General features: G+C 38.9%; 1 protein-coding gene across 1 annotated transcript; it reads right to left on the bottom strand.

Moving 5' to 3' along the window:
• Positions 1-27: 27 nt before the first annotated feature.
• rftn2 (raftlin family member 2) lies at positions 28-19,817 on the bottom strand. Its single transcript, XM_066686711.1, has 9 exons — positions 19,365-19,817; positions 10,672-10,852; positions 8,733-8,841; positions 7,605-7,779; positions 3,857-4,075; positions 2,810-2,916; positions 2,275-2,378; positions 2,095-2,173; positions 28-1,787 (listed from the first exon to the last, which is right to left on the bottom strand). Exons 1-9 carry the CDS (start codon positions 19,501-19,503, stop codon positions 1,596-1,598), a joined length of 1,305 nt encoding a protein of 434 aa, XP_066542808.1. The 5' UTR covers positions 19,504-19,817; the 3' UTR covers positions 28-1,595.
• Positions 19,818-27,420: the final 7,603 nt, after the last annotated feature.

The following is a 27,420-nucleotide window of genomic DNA, read 5'->3' on the forward strand; positions in this document are numbered from 1 at the left end:
AAGAAGACAGTACAAGGATGCAGAGAGGATAGTATACCTGATTTAATAAAGGTATTAACCAACAGTACCAACAGTAAATGGTACATCTTGATGTTCCTTAAATACTGCAGCTGGTAGGTAACACTGGCTTAATAAAACACCAAAAAGACCTCAATACTCTATGGCTGATCAATTACATACAGCAGCATACGATCTACAGCCTACCGTGCTTGCTGTTCGCATTTAGAGCATATATATATTTTAAAAATTGTCAGTAGAAAAATCTGGCAAGTGTTCAAAAAGTACAAGGATCATGTTTAAAAATTCTGAAAATATTTTAACTAGAGATGCATGATTTTAAATTGGGATCATATCAGTACTGTTAAATAAATGTAAAAGTGTTTTGTCATGCAGCAGATGTAAGATTTGACCAATATTTCCATCGATTCACTTTTGTACTCTAGAAGAGCACAGTTTAAATGACACTGGATTACTGTAATTCAGTCTCAGTTTGTACCTTTTACAAAGGTTTACATATCAGTGTCTACATCTTTTACATAACTCTACATCTTTTGGTTGATACATTTTTCCTTTCAAAATTCCCTCATTTACTTTTAACATTCAGTATGACCACTGGAAAAATTGCTCTCGATGTTTTCAAAATAAATCTGATATTTGGTCAAGTCAAATCTGAGGTTCATTATGAGGCTTAATATCACAGTAAAGTAGTGGAGAACACTGTGAGTACAAAGTTATTACTCCACTAAAACACTGTGTCTCAGTTAGTGAATGTAGATTCACTGTGTGCATTACATTCCCTTTTAGAAATATGACCAAAACGCTGTACAGCCAAATAATTCCAATGGCATTCCACGGGGGATTAATGAAGACGATTCTGGCACCACTTGAGCTGAATACTCCAACAAACAGCCTGCCATTGTCCCAATTGTTTGCTCTCTACCCAAAGAGCTGGCAAACTGAGGCTTACATCCATGTGTGTAAAAAATTTACAGTCAAAAATCCCCCAAAAGCCTGGCTTCAGAAAGCCTTGTTTTTCCTAAAAGCTCTGGTTTTCCAAAGAGGATGGAGCATTCCTACTGTTTTGACTGCAGAAGCATGGGTGTCCTCAGTACTGAGAGAAGCATGTCAGAAAAATACACACCACATAAATGTTTACATCCTGCAGGAGCTGTAGAGTCTGTGCCAGTGGCTAATCTCCGGTGTAAAACTGGTTCTGAGTGACGTTAGTTGGTGGGGGGTGACACTAAAAAAACAAAAAGAGGTTTAACAGTGTGTAGGAACTGGACTGTGAAGATGTGAACTGGAAAACTTGATAATGCTCCGTGTTGGTGCATATGCCTTAGTAAATATTAAGGTGGAGGTGGTTTTAATAGTGGAGTTTGTGTAACAAATGTTCAGGAAAAGGTATAAAAAATTAATTTAAATTCACTCCCAAAAGGATGTCATGGCTTAATAGAAAAAAAAAATTAAAAGTGCTAAAAAATTTGCCTATTATAGGGGTGCAAAATCCATTTCCAAATGACAAACAAAGCTTGATCCCTGCTGAAGCAGATTTGACTCGACATGGGCGAGACAGTTCGCAGATATCTGGCTGGTCACATGCATGTGACCTCAGCTGCCCCCTCATCCTGCTCGAAACCCCCCTCCTCCAGATGGGAAAGGGCACTGGGATAACCCCCTCCAAACACAGGGAAACCGCCAATACCCCCAGAGCATGGGGACAGCTCCTCTACGTGAGCAACTCCCACTCCTCGATTCATAGAATGATCTCTCCGCACAGAGCCCACCTGGGTGTGTGAGAGAGAAAATCTAGATTTAACTGTAAATGTACAGACAGACATTCAGAAACAGACAAAAGTTAGAGAATTTAGAAATAGATATTTAAAAAATGTAAAAGGTGTGATAAGGAAACTTTAGATTAAGCAGTGTTTCTACACATCCTGAAAAACGTGAAAACTTGGAGTTATTTGGAAAATAACTGCAATAGCTAAAAAATGCTGGAAATATTACTGAAGTCCTAAAAATGCAACAACAAAAGTGTTTTTAAAACATAGTCAATAATTTGTCCCATTTAATTACAGATCCCCAGCCTACCTCACTGTTCTGTCGCAGTGTCTGAGATTTAACAGGCCTTTGCAGGAACACCACTTGTTTAGTGGCTAGGTTTCCCTCACTGTTTTAAAAAAAAAAAAAAAAAAAAAAAAAAAACCCCAGTCAGTGACACTGTAGAAACATATCACAAAAGTGTCAGAGGGGTTTGTGTCTGTGTCTTACCTGTCGTGACGAATGATGGGTGTGGGCAGCACACAGGTCAGTAACCAGCCAAACTCAGCCAGTGTGTGAAGGAGTGGTCCGTAATCCGTCTTTACATCAGAGTCCTGAAACACAGCAGCAGCATAAACGGTACACTTTAAGAAAATGTCATTTCACAAGCATTTTAATATAAGCTGAACTATTTGGATGGAAATGTTCAAATCATTAAAGGTGCACCCTTCAATCTGACTTATAATGCTGGGTATGCACTTAATATGCTGATATTGTTGTGAACAAAGTTAATTAAACAATATTACATTAGAGTTGTAGGGTTATATTTATATGTAACAGCACTGGTGTTTATAAAAAATTTTTTGTATCACACTAAAGGGCACATTTAAGACAGAATTGATCTTTAAAAAATAATCAATTTATTAAAAGTTGGGCTTTGTGTTGAATGAATAACGCAAATGGTTTTGTATAACACAAGTATGTCATACTAACCAGTAAAGCATTAGAGAAGTATGAAGAAGAGTGCATTATTGTTTTTGCTCACCTCAATAACTGTCCACTGCTCCACTACAATGGTGTCATTGGCCGGAGGCGCAGAGCTCTTCTCCTCATACACAAACAGACCTTCTAAAGATCGGGGCCCGGCATCACCTGTCAACCACAAAGAGCAGATCCTCATTTACTTCATTTCATACTTTGAATACATACACTGCGTTCCTCGCTGACAGTAGGAATTTATACAGCGATCTGTGTTGGACTTCCACTTGGCAGACTTTATGTCAACATATTCCTAACACAAAATGTGCACTATTTACTTTATGTGTTATATTAATAAGTAGTATGTTATAAATAATATAAATATACAAATAATTAACATTTGGAGTTATAACCTGTGCGAATAGTGTTATCTGCCAAGCCACACACATTCACTGGGTCTCATTTCATCAGCATTGGAAATGTGTCAGTGACCTACTAAAGATGACACTGAACTACTTAGAGGGGGGAAGGAAGGAGAGGGAAAAAAAAAAATCAGTGCTCACGGATTAGTACCGAGCACAGAGAGAGCGAGAGAGAGAGAGAGAGAGAGATATTTAGGAGGGACAGAGAAAGAGAGCTTTGCATTTGCTCTTTCATGTTCTACATTCTCAGGCCCCAGATGTCTACGCATGCACGCGCACACAGATTTAGCTGCTATTAGTCTGGTGTGAAAGAGGAAGTGAGGTCGTGAGGTTTAGACATGAGTCCTAAATATAGCTCTAGTGGGAGAGGAGAGGCTAGATAGGGAAAAAACCAGAAACAAAATACTGCGGGTGGAGACAATTAATTTGACATAAAAAGGCTAAAAATAAAGTCTGATTTTTCTTCTACAAACAAACAGAGACTTGGTCTACACAGAGCATATAATGAAGAACAGAGAAGCTCTTTAAATTAGTTGGACCATAAATTATGTGCAATGTCCTTTAAACTATTTCTCTCCCTTAGAGGTCAACAGAGAGGGTTTGTGGCTCTTCCTTTCGAGTCATTCCCATTCCCTGCATTTTGGCACTTTTTTGGGGTCAAAGTGCAATTGCCCTTTAAGTTATACACTAACCTTTGGGCGTGTCCCAGTATACAAACGAATCGACTAATGACCAGCCCTTGCGATAGTATGCAGCAGTCAGCTCCAGCCAATCAGCCTCCAGACTGCTAACAACTTGACCCTTCCTGGCCACACGCATAGACAGCGCCCCTTGGTGGTAGCAGCAGGCCAGAGTGTCCAGCGGCACACAGCCAGGAGCCCATGAGTGGAACAGCACCAGCAGGCTCTGATCTGGACACATATGAAAACAGCACAATAAATTTCTGGCCTCTTAAAAATTTGATTCATTTTTGACAGTTAAATAGGATAGATAGATGGATAGATACAGCAACACTATGTATCAAGAAAAATACACTGGATGTGTGTCTCAGCCCAGCGTGCTAGGGCTGTCTCTTTCTGCTCACAGCAGTAAAACAGCATTTTCTGAGGTTTTAAGACAATGGACTACCTCCAATATTGGAAAGGCATGAACCGAGGTGAGGATATTGCTGTATTCTTGCTCCATAGGTGGGTAATATTGACCTATTTTTGCTGTAGAGGGAGCAGATTCTAAATTAAAGACAGCACTAACTGAATGCAAACAAAGTACATAAAGTGTTACATATCTCGAGTTACATTCATTCATTCATTCATTATCTGTAAGCGCTTATCCAGTTCAGGGTCGCGGTGGGTCCAGAGCCTACCTGGAATCATTGGGCGCAAGGCGGGAATACACCCTGGAGGGGGCGCCAGTCCTTCACAGGGCAACTCGAGTTACAAATTAGTTTCTTTGGTGATTCAAATTTTATTATTAAAACTTACAGACAAGATAAACAGTTAAGTTATACAAGTTACATGACTAAAAACACAGCAAATTCTTTACTAAAAAACCTTGTATGGTTAAAAAAAATAAAAACCCACACAAATAAAATAAATAAATAATAAAAAAAGGCTAGACCACTGAAAAACATTTCAACCATTTTGAGGAAATAATTTGTCATCGCCTTCTTTCAAAGCAAATGGGATTTTTCAATATGAAAACCATTTTTCATTCATTCACTTTAAATATACTCTTGCTGAGTGCCCATGCCTGTGAACATCGCATTCTAAAGTCCACACATGCAACAGAACAATCAAGAAAGTCTTCATAAGAAAATAATTTTTAAATATTAAACATAACCAACATATCAACCGTCAGATTCCCACTTTGAATGTTGTGGAGAATGAGATTGTCCTACAAGACCAATCCATTAAACTTTCCAGAATATATGCAGGTGAATAGACTGCAAGTCAAACATGTCTCTCTTTCTGTATCACAGCCAAGAAGAAGCTTATTTTATCATTGATTATTTGCTGAATGATATCTGGAAAGAACATACCATATAATTTGCGATGCATGTGCTACGTAGATTTATTTATTCCCTAAAATATTATACACAGGAAATACACCAAAAAGGAGCACTAACATTAGCAGATGTGCTATACAAAAGAGGTTGTATTGTGAAAATCAACAAAACACCCACAGCCTCAGGCTGAAATTAATGGTCTGTGTAAATCCAGTAAAGAGTGTCATGTATGAGAGAGAGGAGCCCTGAGGCTGAACTGGGTTCAAACATGAGAAGGTTACAGTGAACTGAAGTGACACGCCAGGAAGGGGTCAACAGAATGAGTTCATCAAGGGTGAGGGGACGAAACACAAGGACCAGGATGAAAATCACAAGAAATTTTAATTTTCATAAAACTTTACTTGCCACTTTGCAGGTTTGAAATATGAATTGTTTAATAATGTGTACTGCAATATCTGCAATAGTTATTACTGCCTCACAATCAATGATGTTTAATTATGCACATTAGTAGCATGCACATTGTTGCTTCTTTAGCTTTAAGTGCCATAGATTTTTGTCAGTGCATCAGACACACATAAGAGAAAAGATAAAAATCACAAAAATTTGTTTGTAAAATAAACTAGAAATATAGTCCACTTGAAATTTTAACAAAAGTCCCTCACTTTTTTTGACAGGACCTTATATAGTCTACAAATCTGTTTTATCCAGTGTTGCATATTGAATGTCTATAGTGATTTGTTAGAAGTATTAAACAGGTGTCTTAAGATACTTGTTGAAAGTGTCTTTACATGCACTACATGGACCTATTTATTGAGACCTAGAGGAACATTTATGACACACGTTCAGACGATACACAAAATCCAGAGTATATTATGAGAGAAATGTACAAACAAATACATTACAGCATACAGTACATAGAAGGTGATGCATATGTCATGGAGACGATTTCTAACTGAACTGTAAGATTAGCTGCTATTGAGACAATATGAGAACTGCCTTCTCCAGACACCCTTTAGCTCAAAAGTGTAGAAATACAACTTGTTTTAGCAGATTGGTTAAACTCAGCATAAAGATGTTGGTTTTGTTTTATTGTCCTGGGGAGTAATGGTGCAACAACATTCAGCAGAGAAATGCCTTGTTAATGCTATGGCCGTGTATTTAAGGCAACGTTAGGTTTTAAGTTCATCCCCAGTAGATACTCACAGTACCCACAGAACTGAGCAAAAATAAAATACTCATTGATTGTGTTGTGTCATTTTAAGGGGGAACGAATGAATTAAAAAAATTCAGCCCCATGAGGCTATGAGAATGAGTATTTACACAGTTCTACTGGTACTGTGCGCTGATGGTAGAATTAAAAAACATCTACAAAGAAACACAACAAAATTCTAATAAGAAGCTTCTGAGAAGGAAGCTGCCTTCTGTCTCGTCCTGACCACAGGCGACAGCTGTTATGCTGTATTCCAATCAAATTCTTCACTGTTATCTCTCATAAACAACATCCTTCTGTACTTGATACATGCTCCTTGTGATTTATCAGTTGAAATGATTTTGAGCGACCATAACGCAAAGCACAGGCTTTAGAGAGTCTCAAAAAGATCCCATTGTATATGATCACTTCCGGCCCTATATCTGCAGTTCACGCAGTGTAGTGATGTCATCTGCAAACAACCTATAGAGTCTCTGCCCCTCTGCCCCCCGGCCCCACACTGAAGCTTCCCCTTTTCTGGGTAGGCTTTCTACAAGATTTTGAGGCATTTCTGTGATAATATTTGCCCATTCATCTATAAGAGCATTTGAGAGTTCAGATACTGATGGTGGACTAGGGGGCCTGGCTCAAAAAGTAAAAACATCTGTACTTGAGTATAATGTTCAGACTGCTCTAAACATATTTAAGGTGATAACTATCCATCCATCCATCTATTATCTGTAATAGTAGATTATCCAGTTCAGGGTCGCGGTGGGTCCAGAGCCTACCTGGAATCATTGGGCGCAAGGCAGGAATACACCCTGGAGGGGGTGCCAGTCCTTCACAGGGCAACACACACACTCACACATTCACTCACACCTATGGACACTTTTGAGTCGCCAATCCACCTACCCAGAGGAAACCCACGCGGACACGGGGAGAACAAACCAAACTCCTCACAGACAGTCTACCGGAGCGGGAATCGAACCCACAACCTCCAGGCCCACTTCTCTGCTGTGGCAAAAAATTTACATTTCTATTTCGGAATTTGTTTTCATTTTATAAGCTGACAAAACTACATTTTTATAAAAGAAAAAGCACATTTTGTACATATCACTGTGCCCAAAAATGCCTGTGCACACTGATGTTTAAAAATCTGAGTTAGAAACCCAATCTCACATCTAGGATTAAAGAAACAAATGAAGAATTAATTTCTGTATGTGTGTAGTGGTGATCAGAAAGAGACCTGGGGTGTATCCTCCGTCCTCCACCTCTCGTTCTCCAGGTGGGGTTTGTGGTGGAGAGCGACAGCCTCGTCTGGGACTTGCCATCCTACCATTACAGACTCCCCCTCCTCCACCAGTGGCCTGCTGAAGTACTGAACCCACAAACCGCACACCTCCTCGAGCACTGCTGTTCACCTATATGCACACACAAACACACTTTCAGCTTAAAAATCCTTAACAAAAACATACCTAAAAAAAATAAATAAATTCATTAATTCATTTTTTTGAAACCGCTTATCCAATTCAGGGTCGCGGTGGGGCCAGAGCCTACGTGGAACCACTGGGCGCAAGGCGGGAACACACCCCGGAGGGGTCGCCAGTCCCTCACAGGGTGAAACACGCTCACATATTCACACCTAAGGACACTTTTTTGAGTCACCAATCCACCTACCAACATGTGTTTTTGGATTGTGGGAGGAAACCGGAGCACACGGAGATGGCAAGAACACACCAAACTCCTCACAGACAGTCACCCGGAGTGGGACTTGTAGCCACAACCTCCAGGTCCCTTTAGCTTTGTGACTGCGGCACTACCTGTTGAGCCATGGTGCCGCCAAAATAAAAAAAATAATAAAATAATAATAAATAAATAAATAAATAAATACACACACACATTGACAATGTTGTGTTTGATATTAGCACTAGGTATGGTTTTAAGGTGTAGGCATTTCCCATTTTCCCCCACTCCTTATTAAATAGTAACCTAGCTTTAGCATATTCTGCTTCTAGTTGGTCATTAAAAAAAAAAAAATCATCTGAAATGGGAGGGGCTATGTCAAGAGGCTTTTAATTTTACTTGTTTATTTCTATTAAAAAAAACAGTGAAATTACATTTTCTATTTCTTCTAATTTTACGCAAGGTTGTGTTATTATGTTATTAATTTTGTGTATAGGTTTTATTACTCCAAAATTGTACAGCTGCGCTTTTAACATGGGAGCAATTGTTAAAGCTTATTAATACTCATTTGGTAAAGGCACACTGTAAATGAATGTAACAGACACTAATCTGCACACAAATCAAACCACACATGTATAGAATGTCCATGTACAGATAATGTACAGTGATTGTAATGTGAGTGGACACTAACCCGGTCTATGAGTGCTCTCACAGTGTCACTGGTCAGAGAATCTCCGGGTAGGGGCCACTCCTCCACCCTCAGCACTGGCACACTGTGGACCATGGCTACAGCATGCTTACTGAAACACACAAAAATAAAATTCATGAGCATCTGGAATCCCAGTTTTGCAAGGGGGTACTTCTAGTTACCATAAGATACTGACATCCCATGATTTAAATTAATTAAATTAGTGACTTTTTCCATATCAACAGACACCTCTGACATGAGAAAAAGGATGGTATTAAGCTTTTATGCTTGTCTGTATTTCAGGTCATTTAAAATCTTTGTTAATGAAATTATCATAATGGTCATGCTCTAGTTTTAAGAAGTTGAAAGAAATCACAAGATCAGCATTAATCTGTGAGAGGCCCGGTTCATTTAAAACACTGAAATCTGTAAAATATTTGGCCGTGATTAACTGATTTATGAACTGTTTCTGTGAATAAAGCTCCAAGTGCCTGCATGACACTTCCAAGTCTTTTCTACATACAGGATGACGGCACAAAAACAAGACACCCAAGACATAGTCTGTGGGTTCATACATGTTTTTGTTTTTAAATTATGCAACAATATCTGTTACGTCATAATTTGTCAGCCAGTTGCCCTTTTTAGGCACTGTTCCTCTTTATCTGATTGGCTCCTGCTGTGTTGTCAGGGATAACTCTTGTCCCTGTTATCTGAGTCTCCATGTCTACAGTCTTACACTTTTGCTTGTCACTGACCTCCTCCATGTCTGTCTGACTTCCTAGTAAGCGCCTGTTTAAATATGCAAACCATCTTATTAATAATTTAATATTTACTTTGGTGTAGGCAGACTGGGACCACCCTCACTATTCTGCCCTGGATACAGGACCAGCGTGGGACTGGGTACTGCCAAGTAGCTCATGATATCAGGAAGAAAATCAAGCATCATGACACATACATACACTGAATGTCTGATAATGGTAGGTATTCTAGTAAATTAAAATTTTAAATCTATAAATCTATATATCTCTTTCAGCATTGGTACCTGACATTACCAATGTTCTGATAGCTGAAGGTAAAGTTTCATTACCATTGTTCTTATACCTAGTAAACAGCCTAGATTTTGTAAATGCGGTTGTTGCAGCAAAGAGATTTAAACTCTCTATTAATATTCTTAATATCAGAAGAATATTTTATAAGCAGGTATCCGGTAATTTCTGGCTAAATTGTGCATTATAAGTGACAATTAAGATTGATCAATGGCTAAATCAAATGAACAAATAGATATACTGATGCAAAACAACAAAAGCAAGCTTCCCAAACAAATAAATTAGTCACCTTGACTATTTAAAGAGGTAGTAATTCAGGATCCGGCAGATGGCATTGTACAAGAATGATTGGGCTATAAATGCCTGCAGGTGTGCAACGGGATTCATAAATTGAGAAAAGAGTGGTATATTTCAGGGAATGTGTGCAGTTCGAAGTGTGGAAAATGGGTGACCAAGCAGATGTTAATAATTGGCCAAAAGGAGTGAGTGCATTTGGGGCATGCCAAATGTCACAGTTTGAAGGAAGCAGCTAAATTTGAAGGTGTATAGTCATATGGGTTGTACAGCAGTGTCAAGAATCCCAGTCTACAGGAAATTCAGAATGTCAGAATTGTAGCTAAAATACGTAGCTGACTGTGGTTGAACACTGATGTCACCTACATCAAGAAACTTGTCCAGTCCATGCCACATTAAATCATGGTTGTTATTCACATTTGTAGTGGTATTACACATTATTAGGCATGATCCAGTCTTGTGACTCATTTTTGTCTGGTGCACTTAAAGTTGCAGTTATTTATATATTTATAGGATCACCTCTGTTTTTTTTTTCAGATTGTGGAATAATTGATTGATGGTGGAGTCTATGGAGTTGGGATGTTTGTGTGTGTAAGGGTTACCTTGGTCGTGGCCTAGTCAGGATGGCGCGGTACAGCAGGCTGCAGGGCAGTGAGCGTGTGCGACCCACAGAAAGGATGATTGGATGTAGGGCAGCCATCACATAGCCCTGAGTGTAGTAGGGCTGCAACGCCAGAGGCAGCTCACATAGAGAAGACAGGTACTGCACTGTTGGCCGACTGCCTGAGGAAAACATTGAAGACAGGAGAGAAAGATGGAAGCATGTGAATATAACAGCCAACAGACTCCTAAATACTTTTGCTACTTTTGAGCAATTGGTGTAGGTTAGTTGTCTCAGTCGTGGAGCGCCCCTTGCCTTGTCTTGCTCTAGCACACCCACTTCAACTCAGGAAACTGGAGCACATGGGAGCAGGATAATTACCAAATTTTGTAGAATCATAACTGAGAAGCATATACTGAGATGGTCCAGTGTGTACATTACACTCACATGCACATATATACAAGACAAGTTATCCGGCACATGAGTATTTTTAATGGAAGCATGTCTGATGTTTGAGTGAAATATGGTTAGTGTGGAAGTGTTAAACCATCCTATGGCTTCTGAAAAACAGGTCTGGAATATCTGACTAGTAGCCTCATAAATGTATTACACTTAAGATGGATGAATGAGCCCATTCAGCTATGTTCATCAGAAAGTCTTTGCTTGCTAAACTTAGCCTTTGGTGGTTGCACCTTTTTCTACCCTATCATGATACCCTCAAACACAACACAGCATTACTTATGTAATATAAAACATTTTTTTTTTACATATTTTAGGTTTGTCCAAAATTTAGTTTAAACATTTTGTTTATATTTAGAAAAGACAAGTAAGGTGAGCAAAGCATAATTTATTTGCCCATCAAATGGAAGTTCATGAGAATTCAAAGAAAAAATAAAATCTTGAAAAGCAATTCCAACATTTCTACATATAATTTCCACTGAGATTTGTATAATTCCACTGGACTTGAGAAGTTAAAAAATATGGGGGAAATAAAGAAAACAAAACAAACAAACAAAAAAAAAAAAAAAAAAAAAAAAAAAAAAAAAAGAGGTGACTGACTTGTTACCGTGCCGACCACATTGAAAGGGTTTGCTGAAGTGTTGTAGTGTTGCTTTCAAAGGTGTCTTTATGGTCCCGTCTAATCTCTATGGCAGAGGATTCCCCCCTCACTTACCCTCACCGCTCCTTCACATACACTGCCCCAAAACACACTTCCTGCATCCACAAAGAGCTGCTGTTCACTGAGAACACTCACACACACACACACACACACACACACACAGGCACATTCCACAACATTCACAACACAAACATACCAACACAAACATCCAGTTTTTCATTTTTTCACACAGAGACATGCTAGACACACCCACGTACACACACACACACACACACCATTTGAAGTAAAAATAACCAGTTTGTAGAATATGGCATCTCTCTTTTAAATTTCCTCTTTTCTGACACTGTGCAGATGGTAAACAGCTTGGTGCAAGACCTCTTTTTCATGTGATTCAATACACTTGGCAACTGTGAAACACAAACAATTTTGGCACAGAGAGACTTTCACTTTGAGAAGAGGGATGAACAATGGTTTTGCCCAAAGAGCATTTTGTGTCTCTCTCTGGCATTCACTAAGCCACAAAGTATGATACCACACCAACCTTTTAGAAATACACACGTTTATTCCCCCATTCCACACACACACCCTCCCTAAATCACTCAACACTTACACTGAGGCTTCTGTTCTGAGAGAGAGAGAGAGAGAGAGAGAGAGAAAGAAAAAGAAACAGTGAGTAAAGACTAAGACAGCAAGACAGATGTTTAGAGAAAAGGGTGATTTGAGATAAAAGAGCAAGTGAGGACAGGAGTCAGAGTACAAAGAAGGGTGAACTAAAAGGAAGGTCTGAGGGGCTACAGTGAAGGCAGAAAAGAAAGAAAAAGGAGAGAAAGTGGTGGAAGAGTAGGAAGAACTTAGGGTGGTTTTAATGACCCAGAAAGGGTTGGGGGAGAAAAAGAGCACATAAAAGAAGCACTCTGAAGGGTGAGAAAGGGAAATAATATGGGAATGATGATGCAGAAGCTGGAGCACATTGTAAAAAATAAACAAATATGTGAAAATCCTCCTCTTTGAATTCCATAAGCAGCTAAATATCAGCCCAATATTAATTACTGCTGGAACAATTCACAGTTGAAACGACTCACTTATGTCAAACTCCCTGCAGACCTGCACTTTACTGTATAAAAATGATTAGATTTGCTGTATCAAGACACATTACCTATTTTAAGACCAGGGATTTGGGTCCTGCTTACTACCTTAAAGATGAAGCCTTGACTTTTCATCAGATGGTGGATTCATCAATATGGGAAATACCTATTGGAAACCTCTAATTCTTCTTGTAGATTCTGCCGACCTCAATTCCATAATGTTTCTAAAATGTAAAAAGAGGGACTACTTTTACATGTATTAGTATCATTGAAAATCACAATAACACATAATAATCCTGTGCATAATCACAATATACAGTGCACAAATACAGGAAAATCAATGAAAAGCAAATCATTTGGCACAATATCCCAATATTGCCTAAACATCATTAAATTTCGTGTTTAAATATCTACCTAAACAACTACAGATAAGATTCGGATGTCATTGTTCAGCTCTGTGCAGAGCAAAGGCCAAAATTAGAACCCCAGTACTCATGCTAATGTTAGTGCTACCGGTAATTTATTGCTGCCAGGCAACAAAAATATTGTTCAGAATACAAAAAAGTTCCTTTTCTGAAATTGAAGTGTGCTAAATGTAAAACTAAAAACAGGTTGCCATAGTGTGCTAATCACTTAAACTGTATTTAAGAGAAAAATATACATATGTAACATTTCCAATGTTCCAAAACTCAGAAAATGTATTCAGGGCTTCAGAGAAAAACTGTGCAGGCAAACAGTGCAACAATGTTAATTTTTCTCAATGTAATATCTATGCAATAGGAAAGGCCATAAGCCAATATTGACTCGTTGTTATCTTCAGGCCCTCAGATGTCACTGTATTAAAAACAGACATGTTTCTGTAGTGAAAATCACTGCATGGGCTTAGAAACATTTCCCAAAAACACGGCATGTGAACAGTTCGTCGCTGTATTCACAAATAACAGTTAAAACTATAGTTACAAAAGAAACTACATAAAATGACCCAGAAATGCAGCCACCTTCTCTGGATCTGAGATCTGTTAAGATGGAATGAGGCGAAGTTGAAACTTGTTCTGAGGTCTGACAAATCAAAATTTGACATTTTTTTCTCTAAACCAAGGTTGATGTGTCCTCCAGGCTAAAGAGGAAAGGGACCATCCAGCTTGTTACTAACGCACAAATCAATAGCCAGCATGATGGTGTAGGCTGCATGTGGCATGGGTGACTTGCACATCTGTAAAGGCACCATTAATATTGAATGATATATACAGGTTTAGGCAAAATGCTGCCATCCACTCTTTTTAGGGAAGTCCTTGCTTGTTGTCTTTTTGTTGTGTTCAATAAAATATTGGGATTAAATTAGAGATGCATGAATACTGATACTGGTATCAGGTATTTGCCCGATACCGTGTTCATTTATTCGTAATCGCAAATGAGGCTCCGATACCAGCATCCAATACCTTGTGCCTAGTGCACAATGCTGCGCTAATGAGTAGAGAACTCAAAATGTCTGTGATCTGGAATTATATCAGTCAGTGATGGCAACCCAAGCAAAGCGAACTGCAGGGATAACCCAAGAGCAGTGAGTAAACCACACTGTTTTGAGCGTCCTGGAACAACATGGATTTTATTTTTTTTCCACTCAAAGGATATTTTCCCATTTACGACAGCACTGTTTGTTGCCTGATGTGATTTTTCCTCAAACTAAATTATTATCTCCGCTTTCAAATTTAGAATTTTTTCCAACGCCATAGATCAGGCTGCTGCTCTTAAATAAGCATTGTCTATAAACAAATAATCCCAAGTGCAGAACTTCCCAGCCAGTATATATAGATTGTACTTTGATCCCAGAGGGAAATTCAAATTATTGGTGGTGTAATGTGGGCTCTTACAGAAATACTGCAACATCTTACAGACATGCAGCAAACAGAGACCTCTCTGGTGACATATCAAAGAGAAAATTTAATTCTGAAAGACTACAAATACTTTCAGGTCGATACATGGCACAAATGTTCTGAAGCTTTTATCTCCCCCCACCCCCCACTTCCCTGCCTAGTTCCTCCTTCAACCAAGAAAAAAAAAAAAGACTGACTTATGTTACTGTTAAATCACTAGTCATAGCCACAAACTCAGATGTATTTATTAGCTTATTAGCTAGCAACCCATCTTATTGAGGTCTGCCAACAACAGCATGAAAATACACTCTTAAAAATTATGGTTCTACAAGGGTTCTTCATTGAAAGGAATGGTCCTAATAGAACCATATTCACTTATGCAAGAGCCCTTTGCATGTTTAAATGGTTCCTTGCATCATGAAGGGGTTCGTCCAACTGATGGAGAATGTGATATATGCACAATCTCCAGCAATCTGAAGATCCCCTTCACTATGCAAAGAACCCTTTAATCATGCAAAAGGTTCTTCAAATGTTCAGGGTTTTATACAGAACCACTTTTTCTTTACTAAAGAACCTCTGAATTTGTTTCTCTCCCAACACTACAAAAACAACCACACTACAATCTCAATTAATCCACCAGGCCCTGCATTTGAGATTAACAAAGAGAGAGATTACAGCAGATTGGGAGACAGTGGACTGCTAGCCTCGGCCATGTGCTCTGAGTAGATTTCTAGCCAGACCAACCAGGTGGGGGGCACAGTCACAACAACAGTCCTGACGCAGCACGTGGCAGTGAAAATGATTTATTCCAAACGTCTAAGAAATTATCACAAAAGGAGAAGAACAAACACAGAGACATCATCTCATTTATCAACTTGTGGTCAATGTATCAGTTTTTTCGTCTTCACAAATATATTTTGGACATCATGCTGACAGTAAACAGGTCCAGAATACGAGTCTATATTTTAATTCCTTGGGTGGCACCCTGGCACAACAGGTAGTGTCAGTCACACAGTTCCTGAGATCTAGAGTTGTGTGTTCTCCCTGGAAGCTTTTCCACCAAAAGGAACTCTGGTTCATAAATCAGTTCCTTTCCTGATTCTTGGAACCTTTGTGCTCTCCTGCGACCCAGCCAGCATTTCTACAAGTTCAGATGGGAACCGTCACTCTATTCCATCGTCACTGTGGCTGAATTCAGCTCCAGCACCAGAGGTAAATGGACCAAGTCATGACAGGGTCATTGTTTATTTTTTTTATTTCTACAGTGGGTTCAGATCAGAATGAGATATAGGAACCATCCTGAGCAACTAAAAAACAGAAAAGCCCAATTTTTTTTTTTTTAATATAGCTACACTTTGTACTACAGAACGGGAAAATAATTAACCAAGACTATCATGTTTCACCTCTTCTTCCCACCACCACCCCCGCCTACCACAGAGTAAAAGCACTCAGCAGTACGGAAGGAAAAGGCATTATGATTTCCGATACACACTGACTTAAACTGAAGTCCATTCTCTATTGTTAGCTTGAGCACTACGAGCTTCATCCTCTCATTTGTTCGGAAGGACTGGATAACAATCCGTTATTTATCAGCTGTTGCTCTCAGAGCAACCATCCTGAAGGACAGAGTTACTCTGCCACAGATCTTAGTTTATTTCTAGCCTCAAACATACAGTACCTTTAGACTCACGCAACATGAGGTTTGCATTAATCCTCATTTCTGCAGCTGTTCAGGGAAAACAGATCCAAGGTGGATGATTAAGGCCAATCGGTTTTAATCTGTATGTTGGCTCTACAACACAGTAACATCTGGCATTTGAAAAAGAGAGAGAGAGAGAGAGATTGATTCAGATGACACCACTCAAAATGCCAGACTCTGAGGTCTAATACCTGAGTTCTATTAGATTTCAGCTTCCTCTCAGACTTCATAGATGCAAATTAAGGTCACTGAGTAAAGGCCTTGGTAAAAGACTGCACTGCAAAGGTATAGTTCACCACAGGTTCAGATTGGGAAGAAAATAATTTTAGATAGAGCAAAGCAAGTTTTAACTTGCATGGGCACCATATGATTTACAGCCATGTGCTAAAAACACCTCAAGAGACAAACCCCAAATATGTGGTCATAGTAAAGCAATTATTACCTTGGAAAATTATATTAAAATACCACTGAGTGTATACACAAACATTAATTTGGGGTTAAACTACTTCTTAAAAGTATTAAATTGGAAATCATACTTGTCTGCTAGCAGAATCAGTCCTCTCTTTTCAGTATCAGCCACAGGAGATAAAATAACACACCAGACTCTGCCTGACTCTAAAAGAATATTTTATATTCATCTCAACAGAAGTCATGTGAAGCATTGATGGTTTGACTTTTATACTTCTCCAATTCTCAAGCTGTTTCCACAGCCTTGCTAATCCTGTCATGCCTTGACCTAAGCCTGTAATGGTCTTTAATAGCCCCTGACAGCCTTTCGGTCTGATAATACCAGTCAAGTGACACCATTTTAGAGATCAGACCAACCAAAGGCCACCCTGAAAAATCCTTCAAATTGCAGGCAACACCTAACTGATGATGATGTTTGGAACTTGAATGAATACATGTTGATCAAACTGCAGATCTAGGATCTTGGTCAGCCGTCAAAATCACAAAGATACCTTTAGGTATTCCAAGCTGAGATAGCTCTCAAAATAATTCAAAAATCCAATAATCTGTGCTGGAGACAACAGCTACAGACATATATAAAAACTTATATTTTAGAAATATTAATCTACATAGATCTTGAATGCGTATTACTAGATATCTTGAATTAGCATATTTACTAGTAAGAATTTCATTATGTATGTGGGCTTTACCATATACCCGGGATTTTTAGTAGTTAGAATTACAGTGTAGAGATCTGCAACTGCAATGTTTACTAGTTAAAAAAAGAGTAACTGTAGTTAAAGGAGTTAACTGGTGTTATTACTAGTATAAATGTAATGACAGAGTGAAATTCCATGTAAATCAAAGGTAACTTCACGCTTAAAAATGATGGTTCTTTAAGGATTCTTCAATAAATAAAATGATGCTATATAGAACCCTGAACACATGAAGAACCTTTTGTATGATTAAAGGGTTCTTTACATCATGAACAGGTTCTTTAGACTGATGGACAATGTGCTATAGATGGATTCTATAAAGCACCTTTGAGAGAAGGGTTCTCTATGGCACCAAAAATGTGCTTCTGTTGTAACAAATCTTGACACTGTAACATTAGATTTTTGTGATTTTATAATTGATGTGATTTTAGGCAAAATCAGCTTGCTATATACAACTCTAGCACAACTCTAATGATTTTATTCTTGTGCTGGGAATTTGTTTGCTACAGTGAAATCACCTGAAAAGTTGTTTGGTGTAAGACCAGCAAAAGAACAACAAAGAACTTCCACACACATCCACCCATTAGCCTGCTCACCCGGACCAGTCACAAAGATAAGGTGTGTTTCAGCCCAGACTGAATGAGGCATGGTCTAGGGTAGCCAATCAGAACAGAGCTCATTTAAGTATACCTTAAAGGCACAATAACAAAAACAACCACATGGATAAGGTTGTTGGAGGTCAGAATATTGTCCTGAACAAATAAAGAAGGTCTGTATTTGGTGTCTGGTGATGTGTACCAAAGCCTGAACACATGGCTGCTGGCTTGTTAGCACACACAGCCTAAGTAAACACAAACCTTTGATCATTTAAAACTGTAATTCAACCAGAAATATTAGATTCAGCTTTCTGATATGTATGTGTGGTCTTTTGAATGCAAATACTAAACCAGTTAACATTTTCCACACAGTCTCATGCAGACATGAGTAAGAGGGGAGAGCGCCTGTGACCTATTTCAGCAGCTGATGAAGTGGGACAAAAACAAACAGTGAATCCATCAAGTCCAAGCATATCAAATTCATCAAATCCTACTACATCAGCTTCAACCACATCAAACTCTGAATATCCAACCCCATCAAACCAAGTACCCAAATCAATCAAATGAAACCCCATCATATCCAAACCCATTAAGTCCAACCCCATCAAAAGCAACTCCAACCCCAACAAATTCATCAAATCCAACTCCGTCCGCCCTAAACCTCATCCATCAACTCAGAGACAGATGCCTGTGACATGCCGGTACATTCATTTGAAAACAACTTTAAAAATAATTTTACATCTGTTTAGGCCATTTCAGTCCATATTTTGATTGTAAATTTCTAAAAAAAAATATATTCCTAAACAAATCTGAAGGCAGTTTCTTATAGGAATTTTCTGAAAGAAGGAAACATTTGCAGACCACAATAGTTATATATATATATATATATTTCATATTTAATATTCTATCTCACCTTAAGCGCAACCAGAGCATTATTTAAGGTGTAATGTCACTTTCAAAAATAATAGGAAGTTTTTTCACAATAAATGAACTGCATAAACACCCTAAGGAAACCAGACGTTTAAACCATAAATTTTAAACCAATTAAACAGTATCCTAGTCACAGCTGGACCTGGGGATAATTTAACGTCATTGCTTAAAGCTACATTTAATTTAAAAAATATTTATATAAGAAACAGACTGAGGTTTTCAAGTACCTTCGAGGCTGAAGTCGAGCAGCACGTACTCGTAAACGGTGTCGGTTTTGGTCTCGACCTGCGGTCTCCGAAGTGTGGAGTAGATTTTCCCCGGGCTGCTGTCCTCGGGGTCCTCCAGCTTCCGCAGCCCGCAGCCCATCGCTCCGAGATCGATGGAAGAAGCTCCGAGAGCGGCGAGAGGGGGTTAAACAGCCCGCTGCTGCATCCTCCAGCGGGCAATCCGTGTAAACACCACCGAGGAGCAAAGACAAAACTGTGGAAAGTTTACAAACTCCAGACACAGTAAAAATTCCTCAGTTATGTCCTCCGAGACTCATTGAAGGACACTACGAAAAACACAACGCCTGAAACTGGGCAACAGTTGTTCATTCCCTTGTCTTTTAACATCCATCGGCTGAAACCAACAGCAATGGCAGCTTTAAAAACAAGAAAGAAAACTGAGCTAACCTTGAGAAGGAGGAGGGGGATGAGGGAGAAATGAATGAGTGGAGCGGGCGGAGCCAAAACCACAAACCCCACCTTTTTTAATTATGCTCATCAGGGCTCAGTTTAGTCTGCGTTCATATACTGTCCAATACTACGGTTTTCTGTGATTTTATTTGAATGTGAGGAAATAGTCTGAATTTTACCACATGTGTGTTTGAGTGAATTCATATACAGCACCTTTAATATTGTAATTATTTTACAATCTGAGTTAACATTACATGCAGTTTTTAAAATTATTAATACCGATCCCAACCCCGATAATGCACATGTATAGATTTCAGAACAGTTGTGATATTTTGAAATCCTATTCAATATTCATTCATTCATTCATATATTCATTATAAAAAACAAATACAAAAAACATATTAATAGTTTATGTTGACAGGCAGTCACCCGGAGTGGGACTTGAACCCACAACCTCTGAGGACCTGACTGAGACACTACCTGCAACATCAGTAACAGCATTCTTTAATTCTATTGAAAATATGAACTTAACTGGCGGCACGGTGGCGCAGCCTGGAGGTTGTGGGTTCAATTCCCGCTCTGGGTGACCGTCTATGTGGAGTTTGGTGTGTTGTCTGTGTGGGGGTGCTCCGGTTTCCTCCCACAGTCCAAAAACACATGTTGGTAGGTGGATTGGTGACTCAAAAAAGTGAGTGTGTGTGTTGCCCTGTGAAGGACTGGATAAGCAGTTACAGATGATGGTTGGATCTCCTTGACTAGCTGTGCTGATTAGAGCTACCCCCTGTTGCACATATAGCATTAATAATTTGGTAAAATTAGAAGACTCATATTTTGTTCAGTGGCAACAGTTTGAATATCCTAGACAATTGCTCTTTGGAGGTTTATAAATCTCAGGATATATCAATAGGCAACACAGCACAGAGCAAATTTCTTAGAGGAAAGCATTTATTCTCCAGGCTTTCTCAACTTACATCTTGCATGTATAAATCTGGTGAGAAATTGTATGGTGGGACATCACTTCTATCAGCATGTGCAATGGTCACCATATACCAATAGCTGACAGAGATACTCAATAGAGAACACTGATCATGCTGCACTTACATATCATCCAATGTTCCATATGTGAGCTCAGAATCGGCTAATGTTTTAATCCTGCATACTGGGAATTGTCTAGGCATACTGGGAATGTCTAGGAATAGGAAATAATGCAGGGAATTGGGGCACAGCCTATGAACTCAGTCCATACTGACATTTGACATTGGCTCAGATTACTGTGGTGTTGACTTTACCTCCCAAACAGAAGCAGAGAGGTTTTCCAGATGGCTTCATCTTGATCACAAAACATTTATTTCTGTTCAGCTATATGAGAGATATATTATTATTTTTTGTTTTTGTTTTTGGCCAAAGGTTTGGTACTCCAAAGTGTTATGTAACAAGACTGACTTTTGTGGTTTCAACATCATTTTATTTATTACAGGATAGCATTCAAAAAGAGAAAGAAAAATATATATATGCTTCTGTTCCTGTGCTGATAGATGCAGGATTTACTTAAAAAGTTCCACTCCAGTTCTAAAACTCAGTCCTTTTCTTTTTGATGCTATTTGTGTCCTTTATTGAAGTTGGTTTATTTGACAATGCAATGTATTCTAGTAAGTGATTCCAGCTACTTTAAGATGCACCAATTGCTAATGTACACAGTTTGGACATTCATTCATTATCTGTAACCGCTTATCCAGTTCAGGGCGCGAGGCAGGAATACACCCTGGAGGGGGCGCCAGTCCTTCACAGGGCAACACACACACACTTGAGTCGCCGATCCACCTACCAACGTGTGTTTTTGGCATGTGGGAGGAAACCAGAGCACCCGGAGGAAACCCACACGGACACGGGGAGAACACACCAACTCCTCACAGACAGTCACCCAGAGCGGGAATCGAACCCACAACCTCCAGGCCCCTGGAGCTGTGTGACTGCGGCTGTGTGACTGCGACACTACCTGCTGCGCCACCGTGCCACCCACAATTTGAACAATATAATTAAAAACAATTGTCAATCCGATCCACCACCACAAGCACACCATTGTTTTTCTTGTGAAATTCCCTATAAGTTTGATGTGTCACATGACCCTCTTCCCATTGAAAAAACAAAAGCTGGATCCAAAATGGCTGACTTCAAAATGGCCACCATGGTCACCACCCATTTTCAACATTTCCCCCCCTCCCATATAGTAATGTGCCACAAACAAGAAGTTAATGTCACCAACCATTCTTATTTTATTAAGGTGTGTCTATATAAATGGCCCACCCGGCAGAACAAACATAAGTCATGGAGATTAAATTGGGTGTATGAAATCAACACTATTAAAATAGAATAAGGTATTATATATGTATCACCACAGTGACAGTTTTTCTGACAGTGTTTCATTGTTCTCACAGTTCTAGTTTTAAAACATTTCCTGAAGTGTAGATGCAGTTGTTACATACATTACTCATGATGGGTATTTGGTTTTAGACCAGTGGATGGCCATTTAAAACTTGAGATATTATATCACCCAAATAAAAATACATGGAAATATTTAGACTATTCTATTTCTTGTGTTATAATTAGTGCAGAGCTGACTGGCAGATGTCTGTATTTAAAGAGTTTCAGTAGCTCTTGGGACCAGATTGGTGTCTGAGTTGAGTTTCTAAGAATCAGTTGCCAATGCTGATAGATGGTCCAGCTCCTGTTTTTCTCTTTTCTCTCCCAGTCTCAAACACATAGCAGCTGACACTCTGTCTCACTCCCATTATGCATATGTCCCATTTATAAGGGCACAGCAGAATATAAATGTGTAAAAATTGTCCAAATGTAGGCATTCTGAGCATTTCTACTATTTTAATTGTGCAAAAAGTTTGACAAGACAAAATATTTCTTTATATTTATGACTCAAAACCACATGGACGGGAAATACAGATGAAAGTGGTCCAAACATCTGCTTACACTGAGTGTTTTTCTAAATCTGTTTTGTAGCTGGAAACTTTTATGGGTTGTTTTTAGTGTATAGCACCAACAAACTGAACATGAGCCTTTCCTTACATTTTATAAGATACAAGTTTAAGATCTTCATTTACTCAAATCCTGAAGTACAAAACCACTAATCCTGCCATGACTGGAGTTTTTATTTAGCATCTGTAATAATGTCATGAGCCAGTGAAACATCAGACAGTTGTTTATTTTGTATCTTGTTTATATTAAGCTGCCGCATGTGGGTTTGGGATCTTGTGAGAGTTGACATTGGGTTTTGTGGGTGTTGGTGGGTTGTACAAGTTATAAGGCTGCACTGGGAGGCCATTTCAGGTCTCAAGCCAACATCTGGGACTTGTCTGTGAATGTTATAAGTAGCACATGAGTAATGGCCCCATCCCCCTCTCTTTGGCGCAGAAAGAATGAATGGGTACCAACGAAATAAATCATAGGTCAGGGCCCAGACTTTTACATATAAATGCCAGCAGTCTCTGACATTCTGGCAGCCAATTTCTGATATTTTAATATGTACAAGATTGTCAGTGTCAAGAAGAAGTTAAAGAACAGCAGGGTGGGTTTATGTAAGGTATTTCATACGCACAAAGGTGGGTTTAAAACTAGTTTAGACTTAAAGACAATGAGACGATTCAGGAGAACTACTGTTTAAACAGGAAAGCAAACTTCCACTACTATTTGTGTTCATTCAGAAGCTCTGCAACTTTTAAGTTGGAACGGCAACAGCAAAAATAAATCAGGTGTTATCCACTTATAGAGTAGTAAAAGAGCAGTATCCTCATCTCCGTTCATGCCTTTCAACTTTCAGAGGTCTCTTGGATATACAAACACACATTCAGATGCAGTTTCTTAGCCATGCCTGAGTGAGCAAAGAAAGGAGACAATGCCAGAGCCAGTTCAGATGGAGAGCCCAGGAGCCTTTGGACCTCTTCAAAACACCACATGGTAATTTAGCATGTTACTGTTGTGAATTTGATTAAATAAATGTGACCACTGCCGTAACTTGGAGATGTTACATGTGGCTAGTTCTGCATTTTGTGGTTATTGACAGGTCTCTCTGGCAAACCAGTCTCTGCAAAGTTTACACATCACATTTATTACTTGCTCTGTTAGCTTTGTACCAGGTGTGAGCAGGGACTAAAAATCATACCCAGTTCCAGGGACCAGGTTCCAGATTTAGCTAGTGCAAAACCAAAAGAGGTCAGCCTAGTCACACAGGCTTAGTTTGTTACCCGTTTACCAAGCCAAGGATGCTTACAAACACTGGATTTTTTTTGCACACAGAAAGAGAGGAGACGTAGCAAATCGTTAGGAAACATTATCAGAATTTTAAAAATATATATATATTAGATTAGAATTGGGTACAACATCTTTAAATTAGTGAAACAAATATACAGCAATGCTCCCGAGAAACCCTTCTGCCGTTTTTATATTTTACAGGGATGCTTTACATTTCAATAGTTTTCCATTGAAATCGACTGTTGTTACAGCATTGAAACTTGGGCTATATGAGGTTTTAACACAAACAAACCTTACAGGAGGAAAGGAAGGAAAGAGGCCTCAGTGTACAGGGAAGGATAGAAAAGGAGGAAAGTTAGGAGACAAAGTCCCACCAAGCAGACAGCTGCAAACAATGCCCATCTGCAGGCTGCAGCATGGCATAGGGGGGAAAAAGTGTGAAAGCCTGTAACTGTCCACCATGGAAATTTACAGGTTGTTGTTGTTGTTGTTGTTGTTGTTGTTCTATGCCATGTTGGATCCAGCAGGTGGACACTGTTTACAGCTGTCTGCTTGTTAAGATTTATAATAATATGATACATGATATTTATATATCACTTTTCAAGAACTCAAAGAAGGTTACAATAATTCATATATAGAAACATTGATAAACATACCAAACAGAGCAAATACAGTGTACAATACAGCACAGAACGAGCATGAACAGATTTTAAAGTATATTATAAAACAGGAGAGAAAATATATTTCTGAGGTGTAACTTTGTCTCCTAACTTTCCTCCTATTCTCTCCTTCACTTTATACTCAGGTCTCATTCAGCATTCTGACCCATATGTGCATTAAACACCGATCAACCATAACATTATGACCATTGCCTTGTTTCTACACTCACTGGAGCAATTTGTATTTCTCTAATTACAGACTGGAGTCCATCTGTTGCTCTGTATACATTGTTTGCTCCCTTTACCCTTCAATAATCTGGCTCCCCACACAGCAGATATGAACTGGGATGTGGATCAAACACAGAGATGCAGGGAAAAAATTCAGCAAAGAGCATTATGTGTCCACTGATGAAGGACTAGAGGACAACCAACACAAACTATGCAGTGAGCTGTTGTCTCTGACTTCACATCGACAAGCTGGTCCAATGAGGTATGTGTGTCTAATAAAGTGGAAAGTGAGTGGACATTGTTTAAAAACTCCAGCCACACTGCTGTGTCTGATCCACTCATACCAACACAACACACATTAACACACATTAACACACCACCACCACGTCAGTATCGCTGCACTGAATGAGCCACCTCCCAAATCATACCTGTCCTCTGGTGGTTCTGTGAGAAAATAAAGTTTATAGAGCAACAAATGTACTATAGACTGCAATTATAGAATTACAAAGTGTTCCTGTGGTAAGTGGAGCTGAGAGGATGGACAATGAGTGTACACACCTCTCATAATTATGAATTCAGCTACTATAAAATATGTCCACTGCTGAAACACATGTTCAGTTGATATTATGTCTTATATCAACACTTTAGGAACTGATGGAATTAAATTAGTCACTCTGGAGCAGACGTAAACATGAACATAAATTCACAATGCCCTGCTGTGTGGGGCTGTACAGCAATGGAACTACATTTCCTGGAGTGAGTTTGCATGTTATTTGTGGTCCAGAACTAAGTATCTGATCTCACTAATGCTCTTGTGGCCAAATGCACTCACAGCAGTGATCCAATATATATTGTAAACTGTAGGGTAGAAGGGTAGATGTTGCAACTGCAGAAAAGAGAGGGAAATCTCTCTATCAATAAATTTAATTTCTGAAGAAATTTTAGATAAGTATACAGCCTATTTTGCTTGACTTCACCTACCTAAGTGTAAAGATTGTTTTAGAGATGGCAGCCTGCTGCACACACTTCAAATATAACTGAGCCGATAAGGATGTTGTTTTCAGTTTGGGCCAAATTCATCCTTCCAAAACATCTTTGTGTTAAATTTCCTGCTGTTGTTTTGTGCGTGTGGTAGCACTGCTCAACCTACAACAGAATGGAAAATCCAAAGTTAGTGTTACAGATTGGAGCCAGTAAATATTTTTTGTCAAAGAAATCTGATAAACACTTGTTTTTACTCACTCCATTGAACTCTTATTATAAAACGTCTTATGCCACACAGAAATGAGGCCTGCAGCATTCATTCACTATATGTCGAAAATAAGCGTAGACATATGTTTTAAACTGGACATAGATTGTGGGGAAGCAATCTCTCATTCTAAGGTTGAACTGTATGTTTGAAGAAAAAAAGGACTTGTTTGTAAGTGGCTGAAAATTAAGTTGTCTGTAAGTTTTATTTTTTGTTTGAATTACCACAGAAACCCATTTGTAACTTGAGTTGTTTACTTTTGTAGCACCTTCCATAATGCAGTTTATCATCTCCCAAATTTGGAGACATTTCCACTTTAAGTAATCTGAAACAGCAAAATAAGTCAGTATTACCCAGCAATGGAGCAGGAATAGGGCTCAAGATGACTTTTCTCTGCCATGAGCAGAGATTTTACTGGAGAGCAGCAAACAGTGAGGAAAGATTCTCAGAATTGTATAAAAAGTGGTTTTGATTAAAATCATGGATGTCACCTTTAATTAGCAATTTCTGTTGTCCATTGTTAATCCCCCACTTATTTGAAGTGTATATTATATTATTACTGATGTAGGGGCTAAGATTTGACCAGTTTGTAAAATTCTTATGGGAAAAACATGGCTTATAATATTGGGACGCTGAAGCACAATCTAAGGTTCCCTTTCTCAGTAGCTGGAGGAGTATGCACTGAATGATCACTTGATTAAGAACACCTACCTTGTATCTACACTCACTGTGCATTTTATCAGATCCACTGACCATACAGGAGTACTTTGTATTTCTACACTTGTAGTTTATCTGTTTCTCCGCATACTGTCTTACCCCCATATTTCACCCTGCCCTTCAATGGTCAGGACCCCCACAGGACCAGTACAGAGCAGGTATGATGTGACACTGACATGGTGGTGGCAGTGTGTTATTGTGTGTTGTGCTGGTAAGAGTGGATCAGACACAGTGGTGTTTTTAAAGCCCTGTATACCAGTGTCAGGACAACCAACAAAAATTAAGCAGCAACAGATGAGCTACTATCGCTGACTTTACATCTACAATGTGGACCACGAGATAGGTGTCTAATAATATGTACAGTGAGTGGACAGTATTTAAAAGCTCCAGAAGCACTGTTGTTTCTGATCCACTTATTGTACCAACAGAACCCTAACCAAAGCACCATAATCATAGTCATGGTCACTGAACTTAACTTGCTGAATTTAATCAC

This window comes from Hoplias malabaricus, chromosome 12, assembly GCF_029633855.1.
Source record: "Hoplias malabaricus isolate fHopMal1 chromosome 12, fHopMal1.hap1, whole genome shotgun sequence".
Taxonomy (NCBI): domain Eukaryota; kingdom Metazoa; phylum Chordata; class Actinopteri; order Characiformes; family Erythrinidae; genus Hoplias; species Hoplias malabaricus.

Excerpts from the sequence above, each read along its gene's own strand:
- rftn2 (XM_066686711.1), bottom strand. The coding sequence starts at position 19,503 with ATGGGCTGCGGGCTGCGGAAGCTGGAGGACCCCGAGGACAGCAGCCCG. Across the intron at positions 2,174-2,274 it reads CCCATCATTCGTCACGACAG|TGAGGGAAACCTAGCCACTA; the intron begins GTAAGACACAGA and ends TTTTTAAAACAG. Across the intron at positions 1,788-2,094 it reads CACTGCGACAGAACAGTGAG|GTGGGCTCTGTGCGGAGAGA; the intron begins GTAGGCTGGGGA and ends TCACACACCCAG.